At 54.6% G+C, this 18,671-nt stretch overlaps 1 protein-coding gene across 1 annotated transcript in view; it reads right to left on the bottom strand.

The window, feature by feature from the left end:
• Positions 1-18,671, bottom strand: part of CDH23 (cadherin related 23) — a 430,582-nt gene that overhangs the window by 164,183 nt on the left and 247,728 nt on the right. Inside the window, exons 12-14 of the mRNA XM_019624627.1 lie at positions 12,087-12,092; positions 10,194-10,343; positions 9,562-9,720 (exon numbers count right to left, since the gene is read on the bottom strand). Coding sequence (XP_019480172.1) covers positions 9,562-9,720; positions 10,194-10,343; positions 12,087-12,092 — 315 coding nt within the window. The remainder of the gene's footprint in view (positions 1-9,561; positions 9,721-10,193; positions 10,344-12,086; positions 12,093-18,671) is intronic.

The following is an 18,671-nucleotide window of genomic DNA, read 5'->3' as shown; positions in this document are numbered from 1 at the left end:
ACAGAAGGGGTGAGTAACATACTGTAAAATGCTTGGCATTTACCAAGCTCACAACACCTGCTTACCAGAGCTGTGATAATGAACGAGTGCCTTCTTTTTTTTTTTTTTTTTTTTTTTGGCAAAGGGGCCAAGGTCAGAGGCAGACATAGCTGCTCCTACCAAGGATGGGGGATTCTGGAGGCACCGGTGAGGGAGGCTTCAAAGGCTCGACAAGCCATGGAGCTTTAGATCAATTTGCCAAAAATCAATTAGTTGAGTGACTAAATAGCTGGAAACGGTCAGATCTTAAACAAAGCCCAGGAAAAATCCACTTCGGGGGCAGAGGTGGGAAAGTCTTGGCCCTCCAAGCCTGAGCCTACCACGGCAGCCCCCTGAGACCTCCCAGCCCACAGCCCTGCCTTGGCTCCTTCCAGAAGCCCAGGGTGGTGGCGGGCAGGCAGCAGCCAGCTGTGTACTCTTTCTCTCTCTCTCCTTAGCGCCTGTCCTACCTCTCATTCCATCCCATTTTGGTTTTACGGATTGATATTTAGATTAAAGAGATAAACACAGCAGAGGAGCACTGAGGCCTGACAGAGGGAGGAAGTCGGACCGTCAATCACCGCCAGCCAGCTCAGCTTCCTCCCAGCTCCTGGCGGCACCGTACTGGCCTCTTGATTAGGGATGAACCCAAGAGCAGATTAAAGGAGCCCAGAAGTACGGCCCGGGCACCTCCAGAATGGGGGAGGGTGTGTCTCTAAAGGCCTTCCAGGCCGGCTTGGGAGCAGGGTTGGGGTGACCTATGAACTATTTACTAGTCCCTCCCTCCCTCCCTCCCTCCCTCTCTCTGTCTCTCTGTCTCTCTCTCTCTCTCTTCCCCCCCCCCTTCTCCTCCCCAGGCTGCAGATAAAGAATTCAATTTTCTTTTAAACGGTGGGGAAATTGGAAGAGATTTTGTTCTGTTTAAGCACAGCTGGAGTCTCAGGTCTCAAGGGATTGGAGAACAATGAGATCAATTAAGATGCCTGCGGTGAGGGGTGTCAGGAGGGGGTGGGGAGAGAGAACACAGGTAGGGGGGACCAGGGGCCGTTCAGCGGGGAGGCCCAGGCCTGTCAGGAAGTCCAGCTTCTGCTCTTCCCTGCATTGACCTGCCTGTCTCTGCTGGGTTTTGCTGAAGTCTCTGGATGGGGCCTACCCGTTGGGTCATGTTATCACCGCCCAGACTTGCTAATGATTCATGCTGGCAATTTCTATCATCAGCTTTACACAATGATACAATCAAGTAGAACCAATGCTATCAGAAGAGGGAGAGGCCACTGTTCTAGAAGAGCATGGGTAGCCCTGGACGCCTGGCATGCAGCAGGCACTGGTATTCCTATCAGAGCATTTGCTGTGTGCGCGCAGGGGACTCCGACCTTTCTACACACGATTCCACAACACTGCCGAAACGGGAATTATTCTCCCCATTTCATAGAGGGCACTATAAGTATAAACCTAGGGACAGCCAGTAACCTGCCCGAGGCCAACCTGTGGTAAGAAGCTGAGGCAGGACTCCAACCCAGGGCTGTCTGCCCACTCCATTGTTTTCAAAGGTATAGGGTCCACCTGGCAGTCAGGTGGAGATGAGCTGGATGGACCTTGCTGGGCCTGGGGAGGAGAACGCTGAAGTCGGTGCCCAGACCTGAGCGTGAGCTGGGGGAGGAGGGTATGGCAGAGGGAGGGCTCTGGAATCTTCCACCTCTTCCCCTCCACTGCCACCTGTGTGGTTGGAGCTAGCTAGCATCTCTCACCTGGTCTCCCAGCTTGCACCCTATCTTCCAGCCCCCCAATCCCCGCATTCTCCACATAGCAGTTACAGGGATCAGTCAAGTCTCTCTTCAGCTCAGTCACCTCCCCCTCCTCCTCTTTGCATATCCACCTATACCACCAGGCTCTTGTCTAGAAGCCTTTCACCTGCGGCTCCCTCAGCCTGGGGCAGCCCTTTCCTGGATTCCTTGCACCCCACTCCACCCCCACCCCCCACGGCAAGGTTCCCTCGGGGCACTATCTAATGTCACCTTCTGTGAGAGGCCTGCCTTCCTTGACCACTTGAGAGGACACAGTTACAAGGCCACCCTTGGCATTCCCCACCCTGTCTGGCTATAGTTTTCCCCATGGCACTTACCCCTTCTGACATGCTAGGTATTTCCTAGTTCATTGTCTGTCTCCTGTCCCTGGAACGTGCAGGCTGTTTGTCTGTCTAGTTCACCACCATCATTCCACACCCTTTGTTAAGTAGTCACAGAATGAAGGGGGGTATAGTATTTGCATCGGGGGAGCTGGGAGAGAGCAGAGTCCCACTCTGGGAGGGGCAGCAGGGACAGCTTCTGCAGGAGACACGGGACTCACAGCGGGCCCTGGCCCAGGGGCAGCTAAGAAAGCAGGGTCAGCTCCTGCTCACCTGTCTGCAGAGCCCAGCTGAGGGGCTGGGTGCACATTAGACTTGACCTTGCAATCACATGTCATGATTAGGCCCAGGAGGCCCAGGGGAGTCCTGGCATCTGGTGGCCATTGTGCCTCCCACCCCCTGCCTTTGCTCCTGGGCTGGGGTCTGCACCCCCAGACCCTGCTGACTTAGGAAGGGCCCTCAGAAGGCCTCTGGTCTACCCTCTCATGGATGCTCTAGACCCCAGGAGTCAAACTTACTCTGTGCCACACACTTCAGAGGTGTGGACACTGAAAAAGAGAAAACCTGCCTTCGGGAAGTTTCCAGCACAGTGGGGAGGAAAAGGCATTCGCCATGAAATCCCTAATGTGCATGGTGAGAGCAGCCAGGGAAAGCATGATGCAGGGAAGAGGGTGAGGTAGGCACATGCCCATCACCAGGGGGAGGGCTTCTTATGGGAAGACTGCCAGCTGCACTGGCCCTTAGAGTTAGACAGGAGGGAGGAAGAGAGAGGTGGGGAGTCGCGTGAGCAAACGCAAGGGGTGTGCAGGGAGCTGGGAAGACTGGTGGGGCAGGAGAGAAGGGGTGTGAGGGGTGTAGTGGGGCAGAGGGCTGGAAACCAGCTCAGGGCTGGGGCATGGGGGCCTTGAATGCCAACCCAGGCCTAGGCATTGGAACTTTCCTGGCCAGGGGGTGCCTGGGGGCAATAGGGATTATTACACTTCCCCCTCCCTTCCCACCACTATTCACGCAGAGCTCTTTTTACCAGGCTGAAAATGGGATTCGAAGGGTTCCCCACTTTCACTCTTCTGCTTGCGTTTGCACAGTATCCAGGAAAAGGGACAGGAACTTGCTGTCTCCCAGTACCAGGCTCACATATGACATCTCCATAAAGGGTATTACATTCAAATGAGCTCTGAGTGGTTGCAAAACATCTGCACTTGTGTAAATTCTTTGACATTCTTCCCATTCAGAGTTGGGGAAGTATCTATATCCCGTTTTTTCATCTGACCTTGCCTCACTGACTCACTACAACCAATACAATTCACCGGAAATGACGCTGTGTGACCTGGAGGCTGGGTCAGCAGGGGCTATGCAGCTTCTGCCTGGTTCTCTTGGGACACTGGTTCCCCAGAGGCCTCCTCTGAGGTACTTCTGCTCAGAAGCCCGTGCCTCAGATGCCTGTGCCACGTGGAGAGGCCACATGTAGGTGCTCAGGCGACTGTCCAGCTGAGCCAGTCCTTCAGCTGGACCAGCCCAGGCACCAGGATGGGAGCGAGAAGTCTTTGGCTGGTGGAGTCACCCCCAGATTTCGAGGAGCAGAAAAGAGCCCCCTGTTATTCCTGACCTACTGAATCCATAAGCATAAGAAACCAGCTGTTGCTTTGTGGAGCCCCGTTTGGGGCAGCTTCTTACGTAGCAGTAGGAATGGCGGCCAGCTCCGTGCCCTTGCTCAGTGTGGGGCACAAAACGAGTGTTTATGGAGTGAGTGCTGACTGCATGTGAGGTGGAATCAGAGCCTCATGGAGTCAGAGGCCCTAACGCAGCACCCGGCCCAATCATCTCACTTTATAATGAGGACGTTATAAACTTGCCCAGGTTACATGGCTGCCCAGGGCAGGGCCAGGACTCTGAGCGCAGTGTCCCCACCCCCATGAAGCCTCAGCCAGGAGGTTCAGCATAACTTTCTGACATTTTCTGAGTGTGTTTCCTCACCAGGCTCTGTGCTGTGTGCCTTCATGAACTGTTCCACTCAATTCTCACAACAACCCTCCCAGATAGGATCCTATCAGGTCGCAGAGGAGGAAACAGGCTCCGTGGCCTGTCGAGGGTCCACCTTGGCAGAGCTGGGCTTGGACAGAGGCTGAAGGGGTGGATGGAAGCCAGATTGGGGCCCTTTAAAGCTAATGTTAATAAAAACCACTCCTTCAGTCTGTCAACCCTTAGTTATTTACTTACAGGTCACCACAATGGGGTCTCCCAACAATCTAGCCATGTGGGCGGGTCAGGCACTACTTCTCCCATGTCATGGGAAAAAAAACAAGTCCCAGAGGGTTGACCCTGACCAAGACAATGCCAGCCCCCCAAGGACAGGCTGAAAGAGGGGCAGGCAGGGGAGGGGGGAGCCATGCCTTTCGGCTCCTACAGGGCCACTTGCTCTGTCTGCCTTGGAGCTGATGGTGGGTCCTCTGCCTCTGGGCTGAGAAAACCATGAGCTTGTGGTCTTGGGGCCCACACCTGCCCAGTCAGGGCTCTTATGTGCTTCTCCTCCTTGCGTTGGAGAATAATCCTGTCTTGTCTGACAGTCCAATCATGTGCCCATTCCTGCTGTATCCTACCTGCGTGGAGCAGGGAGAGAAGGCCTTGGGGTGCAGTAAGACTGCCCCAGGAGTAACCTCCCTCCTCACCATCATTGTCTCGATGTCCTGGGGACACAGAATAAATGTGGGGACATGACTCTATACTGCAGGAGGCCAGGTTGGCGCTTTGCACATCCCAGGTACAACCCCTGCCAGTTGTTTCCCAAATGCCTGCCATGGGCCACCAGGATGGAACAGGTAAGAGATTATGGATGGTTTGATACAGGACTGCTCCACTGTTTGAATAGCAACCCAGTGGTTATGTTTGGGATAGGTGGCAATTCAGGAAGAAGAGAGACAGTTGAGCCCCATCTGCCTCATAGAAGCAGGACTCCACCTTCCTGCACAGCACATCCTCCTCACTGCATTCCAGCCACAGGACCTTTGCACATGCTATTCCCTCTTTCTCCAATGTGTTCCCTCCCTTGGCTCCCCTGGTAATGCCTACACAATTGCCACTTCCTCACAGAAGCCTTCTCTGACTCTAGTCAAAGTCAGGTGCCCTGTTATAGGTGTTCATAGCTCCCTGATCTCTCTCCATCATAGCAAGTAATACTCAAAGATTCATTTTTTTTACTATGAACATCAGACTTTCTCACGAGACTGTAAACTTCATGAAGGCAAGACTCACATAACCATGTGTCTTCAGGGCCACATGCCTGATACATAGTAGGTATTCAAAAAAATTGTTGAATAAATGGTTCACTTGCTCTCCTACTGTCCCACGGCACCCACAAACCCAGCTAGGCCCCAAGTACCCATTGGTCAGGCTGTGAGGCTGCCCCAAGCCCAGCAGCACCCCAGAAGGGTACCCCATGGTCTTCCCATCCAGCCCTGTTGTCAGGTCAGAGGGCACGATTAGAAGCTGAGAATCAGAGCAGCCTGGGGCTATGAGAGGGGAATAAACCACACAACCTAGAGGACGGGGGGCCACCAACATCATACTGAAACCTGCACGCACACAAATGTGTGTGTTATGTACACCTACCCGAGTGCATGTGGTTGCACACTCAGGTATATACACAGGCATGTGTGCACACACAGCCCCCCCCCACACACACATATGTGGGTGCATGTGTCCCTGCACATCCCTCCCCTGGTGTGGTCACCCTTCAGAGGCCCAGCTCCCACTGACATTTGTCTTGCATCCCACCTCCTTCCAGGAAGCCATTCCTGAGGAAGATGGCTCTGCGCTGCCTTGAGCAGTGCTCACGTCTCCCCGACCTGGTCTTCCCATCAATGAAAAGTGGCTCACCGAGTGCTGACATCTGAGTGGCTCAGCACCCAGAGAGCTGGAAATTCACCTGATGGTGCCAGAGGTTCTTGAGGGTCGAGAGTGTCACCCGGGGACACAATGCCTGGAGCGACCCTGTTCCCTGTCCACCTGCATCCTGCAGAGAGCACTTTGCAGCGCCTCTCTTTACCCTCAGCTCTGAACACTACTGAACAGCCATGCTCAAGGGTCCAACACAGAGCCTTCTGGTCGGGCAGCCTAGTGGCTAGGAGCCTGGGGCTTGGGGTCAGGCAGTCTTTTTGTGAATTCCAGTTTAACCACTTACTAGCCCTGGGGTCCTGCACAAGTTATTTAACCCACTATCCCTCAGTTTCCTCACCTGTACAATAAGCATCTACTTAGGTTAGAAATAACACCTGTCGAGTGCATGGTTTACAGCCAGGCCTCAATAATGACAGCTGTTGAAATGATTACTATAGCAGCAGTGGCAATAGTAGCAGCAGTCCTCAGAGGTCATCTCAGCTATCCCCCTGCCTCTGGGCACGGCTGCCCCAGGCACCAGGTCTAGAAAGAACCGCAGACACATTTTAATCCATCTTGTTCATTTTATAGATGAGGTGCTGCGAAGGGAAGCAGTTTCTGCCCCAGTCATCCAAGGAGTCGGCGCTCAAGGTCAAGCCTTTGAACTATAGATCCCCACGCTTTCCTCTCCAGCAGTGGAAACTCATTTTGTTATAACTGGGGCTGTCAGGGCCTCAAAACCTGGGCTGGGGGAGGTCCAGGGGGCAGGGAGGTGAGACGGTCCAGCCCTTCCACCCCAGCTGGGACACCCAGGATGGAGGTAACATCCCCCCCCACACACACACACACATTCTGGCTTCCCTACCCCACTGTGAAGCTGCTGCCTTCCCCCAGAACAGGCGATGAGTCACAGGAGCAGGGCCATGTTAGGGGAGGCCCCTTGCAGCAGGCTCTGCCCCATCCTTCAGTGCAAATTAAAACATTTTCACTTTCTTCATAATTTTTTTCTGACACAACTGACCATGAAACATTTTAATAACATCCCAGAAAAGGTCAGGGAGAAGGAATTTCACAGTCCCTGAGCAGGCAGCTATAACTTCAGGCCCTCCTGCAGCAAACGGGATAGAGAGATTGGACTGACGAAGGTCTGAGTAGAGAATTGCAGGGTGGGGAGGGTAGGGCGGGTGGTAGGTGTGGAGGATGTGGCCATGAAACTTACTACCTGCTAGGAGCTCTGGAAGCACCTTGGGAAGATAGGGAGATGAAGATGGGTGGGTGGGGTCAAATCCATTGTTCAAATAGCTTGATAGCAGCCTTGTGGGAGGTCTCATGCCCATTTTGCAGATGAGGAAATAAAGGCTTTTAGAGATGGCATGAATAGACCAGCACACAGCAAAGGCAGGGAGACCAGGGCCCATGCAGTTTCACTTTAGGTCCTGAGTATAACCTTCTGCTAGAGCTTATCTTATCATTGGGTGAAACAGCACCCTCGTGCTGCACCCTGCACAATTTCACAAACCCTGGGGCTGATGGGTTGAAAGGAGGTGAGCAAAGCTTGGACAGACAGACTTAGGAACTGAAGTCTGGCCCGATGAGCCAGCCCTGGACAGAGATCCTCAGGCAGCCACAAAGGAGGTTGAACTTATCTGCTAAACATCCTAAGGGGGCCTGGGAGAGGAACTGGAGAAGGGGTCATGGGCACCAGGCAGGAGTCCACGCAGGCCAAGGAACTGCTCCAGCGCTTGAAGAAACCCAGTTTGAGGACTTACTCTCCAGTGTCAACCCCAGACAGGGCTGAGCCTGACACATCATCCCTGGCATCAGCAACTGGCCACCAGCCAGGAGGTAAGCCTTCCCACACACGCCACTCCTGCTCCACAGGCTCTCTCAGCCTTTCCCCAGGGCCACGGGAACTTGGGACTGCAAAATAAAACCCTCCATCCCCAGCAAGAATGCCAGGAAGGACTCCCTGGACCCCTACCAAGCCCAAATTCTTTTCCACGTGGTCCCAGGCCTGTTGGGGTGGGGCCTCCTCCCCCTATGAGATCCCTGAAGCACAGGCTGCTTGGGTGTCCTTCATCCTGACATTCAAAGGTGGCTGGGGGGTGGAGGGGGGGAGGAAGGAGGCTGAAGACACTTTCTTTGGGTCCAGAAGGCCCAGATCTCTAGGGGCTGCAGGACGGTCCATGGGGCCTCAAGCACCAGGTGACTGATTGCAGGGAGCACCTTGTGAAAGCTGGCAAAGCCACAGGCTGGGAAAGAAGGGGGAAGAAAACAACCTAAGCATATTGTTTACGTCTGATGGCCTGCCTAGCTACACATCTGTTTGAAAAATTTATAACTGTCAGATGGGAAGGGCCTGGGGGCTCAATACAATTTTATACCATCTGTCTGTAGAGTAAACACATTTTGGAATAGGGGGCCTGGGATCAGTAGGTAAAGTCTCCGCTTGACGTGAGAATGGAGCAAGAAATATTGTAGAAGTGAGGACTCTGGGACCCTCGGAGTGGGCAGGGAAGGGCAGCAGTGAGTGAAACTCTATAACGTTTATTGAGCACCTACTATGGGCAGGTCCTGAGCTTGTGTAACACACATCTACCACTTTGATCTGTTCAGCAACCAATTTTCTTTCTTCTGATATGAGAACCCCCTTGGAAATCGCCCCCTCCCCATTTTCAGCCCATATAATTTGGATGGGGCTTTACCCCAACCCCTGGCTCCACTCTGGGGAGTGTGGCTCATCTCCGGTATATCAGAATCATGACTGGCTCAGGATGGCCCAACAAGCTGGGTCAATGAGGATCAGCTCTGGGGCTTTTGCTAGAACTACTGAAAAAGAATTTTTTCTCCCCCTAGGGTTGATAAATTGGTTAAGAAGTAAGCTAGGGGTGGTGGTGACCCTTTCTGCCAATGTAAAAAATGCAGAGCCCAGTGCTGAAGTCGGATCTCTGCTCAGTCGAGTGCCTGAACGCAGCCATGCCTGAAATCACTTACGCTTTTGAGTTACATGAGCCAATCCCCCCCCACCCTTTTTTTTCTTGGCTTGAAACACGAGTTTCTTTCCCTTGCAACCAAAAATACTGATACAAATGGATGCTGGGAGGGGTCCCTTATCAAAGTCTAAGCCAAGGGGAGTTGGAAATGCCAAGTGCCCACAAATAGCCCACTCTTCCCTGGTACCTGTGCTCAGACAGGGAGGGCCGCCCTCCTCAGAGATGGCTGGCCCCTGTCCCCATCAGAGAACACTTCCAGGGCTCCTGGCCCACCTAGGTGCAGTCCCTCTCACGGACGAGGCAGAAAACTGAAGTGTCCTTGGTGCAGTCTCATTCTCCCTCAGGTTGGCCCCTTTTCTACATTGCTACCCCGGCCAAGGGAGCCCCATCGAGATGAGTCCAGATGCTTTCATACACCAACACCACTGCCTCTGGGGGTTTGGGGACACCCCCTTTCCTGACTGCCCAGATTCCTTTGGGCAAAATCCCTCTGGCTGCCTCCTCATGGTTAGCCCCAGAGCTCAGTGGTCCTGCAGAAGAGTGGGGACTTACCAGGACTGTCAGCACAGAGGTCCCCACGGTGACATTCTCGTACAAGCTGACGTTGTACAGTGGCTGGCTGAAGATGGGCCGGTTGTCGTTCTCATTGATGAGGGTGATCTTCACCTTGGCATAGCCCACGTGGTCGGGCACACTCTCATTGGCAAAGAGCTGGGGGTGCAGAGCAGGGCCTGGGTGAGTTCCCACATGCTCCCAGAACCCCTGTCCCCATAAATCTCCCTGTGGCCTTTGCTGGTCCCAACCCAGAGCACCTGTCCAAGTCATTGCCCATCCCAGGTGTCTGCTCCTGTGAGTCCCTCCATCACTGCTCATAGGGCCAGGGTGGCTACTGATTCTGCTGGAAGGAGAGCTGATGGGGTTGGGTGGACAAGGGCAAGGCAGTAGAGCTCCTGATGGGTTTCTGAGGCTGTGGCTGTGCCTGGTAAAATTCCACTCAATTCCTGGACATTTTCTTGTCCTCTTTGAAAAGGAGAGGCTCAGCCCAGCCCCTGCCATGGCTTAGTGGGCTTCTCTCAGTCAGATCCACAGGGAAGGGTGGGGAGAGGCGAAAGAGGGGATTTAAGAGAGCTGAGTTATCCCCCCTGCTCCCAACCCACCCAAGGAGACAGTGAATGGGGCCTTACGTCGAAGTCATAGCGGTCCACGGTCTCGTAGTCCAGGGGGATGGCCACCCGGATGCGAATGTCCGCTTTCCCTTGGACGGAGGTGGGGGAGATGATGAAGTGGTGCGAGTTGTTCCCCACCAGGTACACCTCAAACATGCTGTTCAGGCCCTGGGTCAAGAATGGAGGAGAAACCAGTCAGAAGGGAAGCGGGAGGCCCAGGCCCAGGGTGCAGCCGGTGGGGCAGAGCTGGTTTGGGGTTGGAGGTAGATGAGGTGCAGGGGCCAGAGCAGGGCTGGGCCAGCCCCCACCCCCAGGGGGCCCGGCCTCTGCTAAGTGATCCTGGCCCAGCGCGCTGGCCGCCCTCCCGCCCACGTCGAGGCCCTCTGGGAATCTCCTCCAGCTCGTTTTGCCTCGTCATCCCATTGGATGCCCATGACGTCCCTTGTCGGTGGTTTGGTTCATTTCCATCTCTTGTTCCCTTACTCTGTCCCAGTGGCCCCCGAGTCGGGAGGGATCTGCCAGCCGTAGGACCCAGCTGGCAGGGAGAAGAGATCAGAAGGGACTGGAGGGGACAGAAGAACTACGTGTCTATGGCAGGCATGGGCAGCACAGGGCACGAGGGACAGGGCAGGGCATTGCTTCTCCCATCCTCCCTTTGGAACAAGTCAACCAGGGCGAAGGCGTGTGGCTTACAGGTGGGACGGGAATGGTCCCATTAGCTGAGTAGCAAAATGAACCCCTGTGCCCCCCACACCGTGGCCAGCCCATGGTAGCCTGCGGGACACTGGATCCCAAGTGTGTGATGTCTCCATGCTAGCAAGTCCCCAGATTAGGCGGGGAGCTATCGAGGAAGGTGGGAGACAAGGCCAGAGTCTGGCCTGCTTGGAAAGCGATTCAACCTCCTGCACAAAAAGGGGAGGTGACTCCCAAATAACCCTCTCCAACCTGGGTGGGTGGCCTGTGGTTTGTAACCAGCCCTGTTGCAGATGCCCAGCAGGTTACCGGCCTGGGCTCTCAGCACCCTCCCGCCTGTACGCATCACCCACCCCTGGCCCAGTGCTCAGCACAGCCCGTCTGTGCACGTGTTTCCGTGGACCTGGGGGCTGGCAAGGGAAGCATGCCTCTCTTTTTGGTTGTCCGGGGGTGTTAAGGGGTTCCCTCTGGAAACTGTTCCTGCTGAGAGGGGGGCAGCCAATCAACCTGGAAGACTGGAAATGATGACCAGGAATTCAGCCAGGAATGACACCCTCAGCAAAGCTTGAGAGGTCACAAGTCTCTTATGTCCCTGAAGCTATGTCTGTCGCAGGCACTCAACTACATTTGTGGAATGAATGCATGCTAACATTTACCCATTAATCTCTTGCGTTTTTTCCATTTACAACTACGAATTAGCGAAACAAGGGCACTTCCTGTACTGAGCCTTTTCTTAGCGCCTGGAAGCAAGCCCAGGCCCCTGTCACTGGCTCAGCCGGTTTGAATGGGACGTGTGAGCGGAACTCTTTTAGCCTCTCCTGCCAGCCTTGGTGTCCAGGCAAGCAGAGGGGCCTCCAGGGCCCCCAGCCGGGAGCGGCCCCCACAGACTGTACAGGCAACGCTCCCCTGGCGTGTCAGGCTGTGCAGGTTCCAGCTCTCCCTGGCGTGGAATCCATCCGTCAGATGGAGGGGATCAATTAAATGCCCGAAGGGGCACTAATAGCCAAAGCTGGCAGAGTGTGACAGCTCTGAGCAGGTGACACCAACACCTCTCCCTCCCCTGGACCTGGGCCCCTCCATCACCAGACCTGAAGGCCCGGGAGGGTAGGGGCAGGCTGAGCTGTGCCCAGGCAGGGGAAGCAACACCCCCCTGTGAAGCCCCCTCCCTGCGGTGCCCACTATGCCGCCCCAGCACCAGCCCTTCCGAGGCTTACTTACCAAGTTCTATCAGTGGGAGTTGGTCAGTCAAGGGATATGAAGACAGAGAAGGAGCCAGAAAGGTATGGAGAGGAGGAAGGAACCAAAGAGAAAAAACGGTGAGATCCACGGTCAGGGTAAGGAAGAAGTGCCAAGGTGGGCCCCAGGGGCACACCTTGCTCCAGGGGAACAGCCCCGTATGTCTTCGATGGGCCACAGCCTCCAGGGGTGCCAGGGACAGGGTATGTGTCTGCACACAGGTCCTGGGGGAGGGGGGGGGGTGGATTCTGTGCAGTCCCCACACCCAGAGGAGGGGGAGGGCACAGAGGAAGAGGTACAAGGGCATGAAGGGGGAGGTGGCACCAGGGCTTCTGTCTCCCACTTGGTCCTCACCCAGAGGGGTTGGGAAGAGGAAGGGAAAGGCTGGGAGAGGAAGGGCCATGTTCCTGTGTCCTATTCCTGGGAGCCTGGACAAAACCCCTGAAAGAAATGGCCTCAAGCATTATCATGTTTTCGTTTTCCTAACATAGAAAATGTTAAAGACATGATAAACACAGACATGGAAAATATGCACATAATTCAAAAGTGTAAAGGGCACACGATCGTCTTCCTCTGCCCATGGCCCCAGCCACTCGAGAACCATCCTCAGAGGAAACCACCCATATGCAAACATCATGTATTTATGCCTTCACTCTTTGACACAAACAGAAGCATGCTGTGCACATGGCTCTAGGTCGGATTTTTTCCCCTTAAAGCCCTGTCTTGGAGATTGTTGCAGGACTATACAAATAGACGATGACATTAACAACAATAACCACGCAGCACACATTTATTGGGCACCTACTCTTTGCTGGGCACTGTTGGGAGTAACCACAGAATAACCCTCTGTGGTTACTGTGGCATGTCGGGAGCCCCTTAAGGCCACAGACCATACCTTGGGCAGTGTAAACCCACATCAGAGCAGGCACACAGTAGGTGCTCAGGAAGCTATAGGGATTCAGCAGCTTTTCGTCCCCCATTACTCCATGCACCCTCTTCCCACGGGCCATAGGGTGGAGATGAAAGAATGCTGGAGCTTAGAAATCCCTCCTGAGAAAATGGAGTTCAGAGAGGTTGAATGAGCCGCCCAAGGCCGCACAGGTGGCTGAGGATAGAGAGAGGATAAGTTCCCAGGCTGGGGTGCATTCCAGGCCAAAGGAAGTGGAGTCAGGGCCTGATATGGGGATCCCCCAACTGTAGTAGTTCCAGTGCAATATGAGTTGCCAGAGCAAACTGAGACGGTAACGCTGAACACTGCAGGGCCGAATGTGAGAGAACGCCAGCAGGTGAGCCCAGGCAGCGGAGGTTGCCCTGAGAAGCAGAGTTCTGAACTGGCTTTAGGAATAAAGGAAAGGAAATGGACTTGCGGAGAAGGTAGAGGGAGTGGCATTAAGCATGTTGTCTGTCCTTTGCGAGGATCAGAATCACCTATTAAACAGGAGTGTTGCCTTCCCCCAGGAATATCTGATTCAGTGAGTCTGGGTTGGGGCCTGTGAATTTGCATTTCTAACAAGTTCTAGGTGATGCTGATAGGTGGCTGGTCTGAGACCACCGTTTGAGAAGCACTGGCCTAAGCACAGGCATGGAGCCAGGAAAGAATAATTAATGGTCAGGCAGACAAGTCAGCTGATTTGAAGGGTCACGGAGGAAAACTGGTGAGACTGGTGGGACGATGGGAGGCTCTGCAAGCCCCCAGAGTCCCACCACCAGCACCATCTCGCAGCCTTCGGCTTTGTTTCCGTGAGCGATGTGGAGCCACTCAAGGCTCTGGACAGAGCGGAGGGACACTGGGGTGAAAGAGGAAGGGGGAGGGGCCGGCCGAGTGACTCAGTTGGTTAAGAGCTCGCTCAAGAGTTTGAGCTCTGAGCAACAGCGGTTCGATTCCCGGCCTGAGCTGAGCAGCTGCTGAGCTGCCAACAGGTGGCAGGATGGCTCAGCTTAAAAAAAAGAAAAAAAGCAAGGGGAACCTGGCAGCGATATGCAAGTCACACTGCAGCCCTCCTCACCTGGCCGCACATCAGAATTGCCGGTGGGACTCTAAAAACAAACACAGATGCCTGGAGCTACCGTGTTAGAATCTCTTTAAGGTGAGGCCCAGGCAGCTGCATTTTTTCCGACTCTCTCTAGGGCACCATGTTGCACAACTAAGGTTGGGAAGACATCAGACCCACAGGGATGCAGAGAGGAGATCAGGGAGAAGCAAAACAGGAGTGCTCCACCCAGCCACACATCAAAATCACCAGGTGGAGTTTTAAACTATCCCCATGCCCAGGCTGCACCCCAGACTAAGGAAATCAGACTTGCGGGATGAGGGGACAGAAAAAGACGGACATCAGGATTTCATAACGCTCTTCAGGTTATTCATTCTAATGTGCATCCAAGGATGAGAGCTACTAGGGTGAAGCAATGATTCTCCGAGTATGGTACGTGGTACAGGGACCAGCGGCATTAGGATCACCCAGGAAATTGTTAGAAATGCAAATTTGGGGGCCATGCCCAGATCTGCTGAATCAGAAGTTCTAGGGGGTGGGGCCCAGCACTGTTTCAGCAAGCCCTCCAGGTGTTCTGATGCGTGCTTATGTTTGAGAATCACCAGGACCGCACTAGGGCAAGGGAAGGAGCAAGTCTGAGCACAGTGAAGGAAAACATTCAGGGAGATATGGTGGGTGAGCAGCTGGAGAGAGAAAGCTGCATTAAACCCTCACGGGAGGGCCAGCCGAGTGGCTCAGTTGGTTAAGAGCTCGCTCAAGAGTGCAAGCTATGAGTAACAGGGATGCCGGTTCGATTCATGGCCTTAGCTGAGCTGCCACTGAGCTGCCAACAAGTGGCAGGATGGCTCAGCTAAAAAAAAACAACAAAAACAAAAAAACAAACCTCATGGGGATGTGCTGGAGCTGTGACCACAATACCCAGGCAAAAAGTGAGGGACTGAGGAGATGGCTGGGAAGGGGGTGCTGAGCTCAGTGCAGATTTAGCATGTGTACCTGACCAAGAAGGAGCATGGTGTTTCCTGCCCCCTGGGGCTTGCTGGCCCCTTCAGGCCAGGTCTCTGGGCCTCAACAGATGAGGTCTGCTCCCTTCTCCTTGATCTGTCTGCCACCAGCGGCTGGGTGTTCACTCAGGCCTGATGCTAGAGTTGTCAGGACCCCTCACATGGCTGTCCTGAGACCCCAGGGCTCGCCTTTTGGCCAAGTCCCCTCAAACACTCACCCTGCCCCTTTCAGAACCTGCCCAGAGGGCCAGTTCCTGCTGGGACTCAGCTTGTGACTGCCAGCCTCCAGGGATGTGTGGGTGTGATAGTCACCCAGTTCGCTAAGTAGGTGCAGGGGCCTCATATAACAACGGCTTCCATTGATCAAGCCCCAAGTATGTGTTCACAAAGCTTAACCAGAATCTTCACAACAGCCCAGTGACATTAGCATCAGGCCACCCGCTTTATGAAGAAGGAAACTGAGGCCAGAGGGGGAAACTCATGCAAGCCGCACAGCTTCCATCGAAGGAGTTGACTTCACGACTGTTCTGACTCCTGTGGGGTCTCAGCTCTTAATCACCCTGCTCTCCTGCGCTCTCAAGTGCCCCTCGCACTACACACCAGGCTCCAAATGCAGGCAGAAGAGAAGGCACTGGTGGGCTCCTGCCCCACGCTCCAAGAGGCAGGGAAAGCACCTCTCACAAGGTCAGGGAGCCAGGCCAAGGTTAGCGAAGCTGGGGCTGGTGGAGGGTGCAGCCCGGCTCCTCCCTGCTCCTGGCTGGGCCTCCTCCGCCCTCCCTCTCCGCCAGGCCCTGCAGGGGGCTGCTTGGTGGGGCCAGCAGGGAGGAAGGCAGGGAGAGGCAGGAGGTCCTCTTGGAGCTGACGAGGGGCAATTTTGTTGGGAAGGGAGATAAGGAACATCAAAAGGAGTCCCAGGGTGTATGGAGAGGAGCCTGGTGGATTAAATTCTCTTCCTGCTGGGAGAGGCGATGAGAAGGTTGATAGCGCCCGCCCGTCCTCCCCTCACCCGGTTGGGGAGCCAGCAGCTGCCTGTGGGCCTGCGACGGCTCGGCTTTATTTATTTATTGGGAGGGGAAAGGACATTCCTCCCTCCCTCTGGTCCCCACCCCATGCAGCAAGAGGAGCTTTGCTCTTGGTGACTGAAGTCCTGCCACCTCCCCCGCCCCCCCATGGTGAACAGCCTGCCAGCCCCTGTGTTATCAGCTGCTGCCAGAAGGGGCTGCAGCCCCTAGACTCCCCCAAACCATGTCCCCTGCTGCTGGAAGTAGAGGGGTGGCCTTGAGAACGGTCAGAGCAGGCACTGCCGAGAAAGGACGCGCCTGTCTCTGCAGGGACCGTCTCCATGGCTCTCAATGGTGAATTGACCCAGTGTTGTTTTTCAACTATTGGCTTGTCTGAAAAGTCATGTCGCATTTTTGCGACGAAAAACATAGAAAAAAATACGTCATGACTTTTCCGACAACCCAATATTTATTAGAAGTTTATTATGTGCTGGGCCCTTTACAAGCATCCCCTCATTGGCAGCTCACACTAATCCTGAGAGGGCCCAGGGTGGAATTTACATTAAGGACAACCACATGGGGCACTTCCCGCCTATTACAGGTGCAGACTCAGGCTGGCCCCTGCAGTGGGCGGGCTTGCATGGTGAGGTGGGGGGGATGGGGGTGGGGAGTCCTGGGTTCTCTCAGAGCCTGGCCTGATTTCTGAGTACGGCTTCTCTCAGTCATCACCTGCCAGCTCTGGACACCAGCACTTCCCTCTGCGTGACCTGGTCCCCCAGAGGGAGGAAGGCTGCCCCACCCCCAGACTTCTTCCCTGGACATGAGGTCTGAAGGTGGCTCCTTCATCCCTCTGGCTCTTTCCTGGTTCTCCCCACCCTGGGGCACCTCCATGCTGACGGTGGCTCCAGTTCGCCCTGTGGAGAGGGTCATCTCTCCCCACTTTCAGTCAAGCTAGAAGCTTGGTTCATAATTCAATGGTTTGATGCAGTAAGGAGAGTTGGGTCCAGAGCTGGGGAACAGGCCCTGTCACTTCCTAGCTGTGTGACCTTGGGCTGTTCACTTCCACTCCTGGAACCTCAGTTTCTCCATCTGTGAAGTGGGACGGGGGGCGACTAAGGCATACCCACAGGATTAAGAAGCAGTGTCGTCTCTTTGTCCCACCATGTTTTGGTGAGTGACAAAGTTATGTGTTCTTACCTGAGTTATGTGTTCTTACCTAAGATAGGAGGCTCCTGATGGCAGGAGCCTTATGTGCTTTTTTCCTTCATACCCCAAATGCTTGGGGACCCTCACCCACCCTGTGAACCAAGATGTGCCCTGGAGGGGACCTTAATACCTTTCCACAGAAGAGGAAGGACCAGGGTCATGCAAATGCAGCGAGGACCAAGGCCATCTTTACTACATTGGGGTGGTGGGAATATGCGGTGTTGTGAATCAAGACAGAGATGAGCCAGGGATCTCTTGAGGTGCCTGGGCGCTCTGTGGGCTGGTGGGACACCCTTAGTCCAACGTGGGAATGGGTCTGGGGACCTGGAGTGCAAGATGGGTCCCCAAGATCAGTGCCACCCTCACAGAAGTCGTGTGCAGAACTCAGGCCCTGCTAGGAAGAGCCTTATGACCAGTGATGCCAAGGTGTGAAGCCTTATGCTTCAGTGGTAGCTGAAAGCACAGCCTTCGGAAATGGACCTGACTCCAGACTTGGGCACTGCCCCTTTCAGCTGTGTGATTTTGCACAAATGATTCTACCTCATCTGCAAAATAGGGAGAATGAAGGCTATCTGATAGGGCTATTGTGGGTAAGCTGCAAAATCTTAGTAAACTGCCTGGGACGGAGTAAGTGCTCAATAAAAGAGTTAATGTTGTTCTAGAAGGGAGGGAGTAGGGGAGGAGGTACCCCTGGGGAGGGGCTGATTTCTAGACCTCGGCCAGGAATGAGAGGGGCAGGTGGAGATGTGCAAAGGCTTGGATATGTGCAGGGATAAGGGGACCCCACATCCTGGGCAGGGGGCCCTAGGTCTCCCTCCCTCCTCCACTGTGTTCTGTTGGTTTAATCCATGCTATTGAGTGGCAGAAAATCAAAGCCCACTGAAGATTCTTTATCACTCCTTTGTCCATCTTTCACTTAATTAACCCCAATCAGACATGCCGAAGAGAACCGTGGCAGGAGGCCGGCCTCTCCTCACCCCTTTACCTCAAAGCTTGCTTCTTCTCCCTCCAGACCCCCACACCGAAGGGTAGGCCCTGCCCACTGCACCAGGCTGCCCGCTGTGGACTCAGAATCCAGGGAAGGATGGGATGGGGCCCTGCGGTGCTCAGTCCCCTAACCCTGCCTCAACCCCCAGCCACCTTCCAAGTTTCAGGGTCCGGGACAACTGATGCTGGCACCCCGCTGGCAATTCCTGGGTGAGAGACTACCTTCTGTCTCCTCCTGCTCCTCCCATCTCTTCCTGTTCTTAGGCACAGAATCCAACTCCAGGGACCCAGAAAAGCCCTCGTCACATGGTTAGTGGCTCAGCCCCGCTGTCTCTTTCTCTTCCACATTTTAGGCTTGTCTGGCCGCCACAGCCTCAGTTT

This window comes from Hipposideros armiger, unplaced genomic scaffold (genome assembly GCF_001890085.2).
Source record: "Hipposideros armiger isolate ML-2016 unplaced genomic scaffold, ASM189008v1 scaffold_15, whole genome shotgun sequence".
NCBI classification, from domain to species: domain Eukaryota; kingdom Metazoa; phylum Chordata; class Mammalia; order Chiroptera; family Hipposideridae; genus Hipposideros; species Hipposideros armiger.
This window is presented reverse-complemented; position numbering and strand designations above follow the sequence as displayed.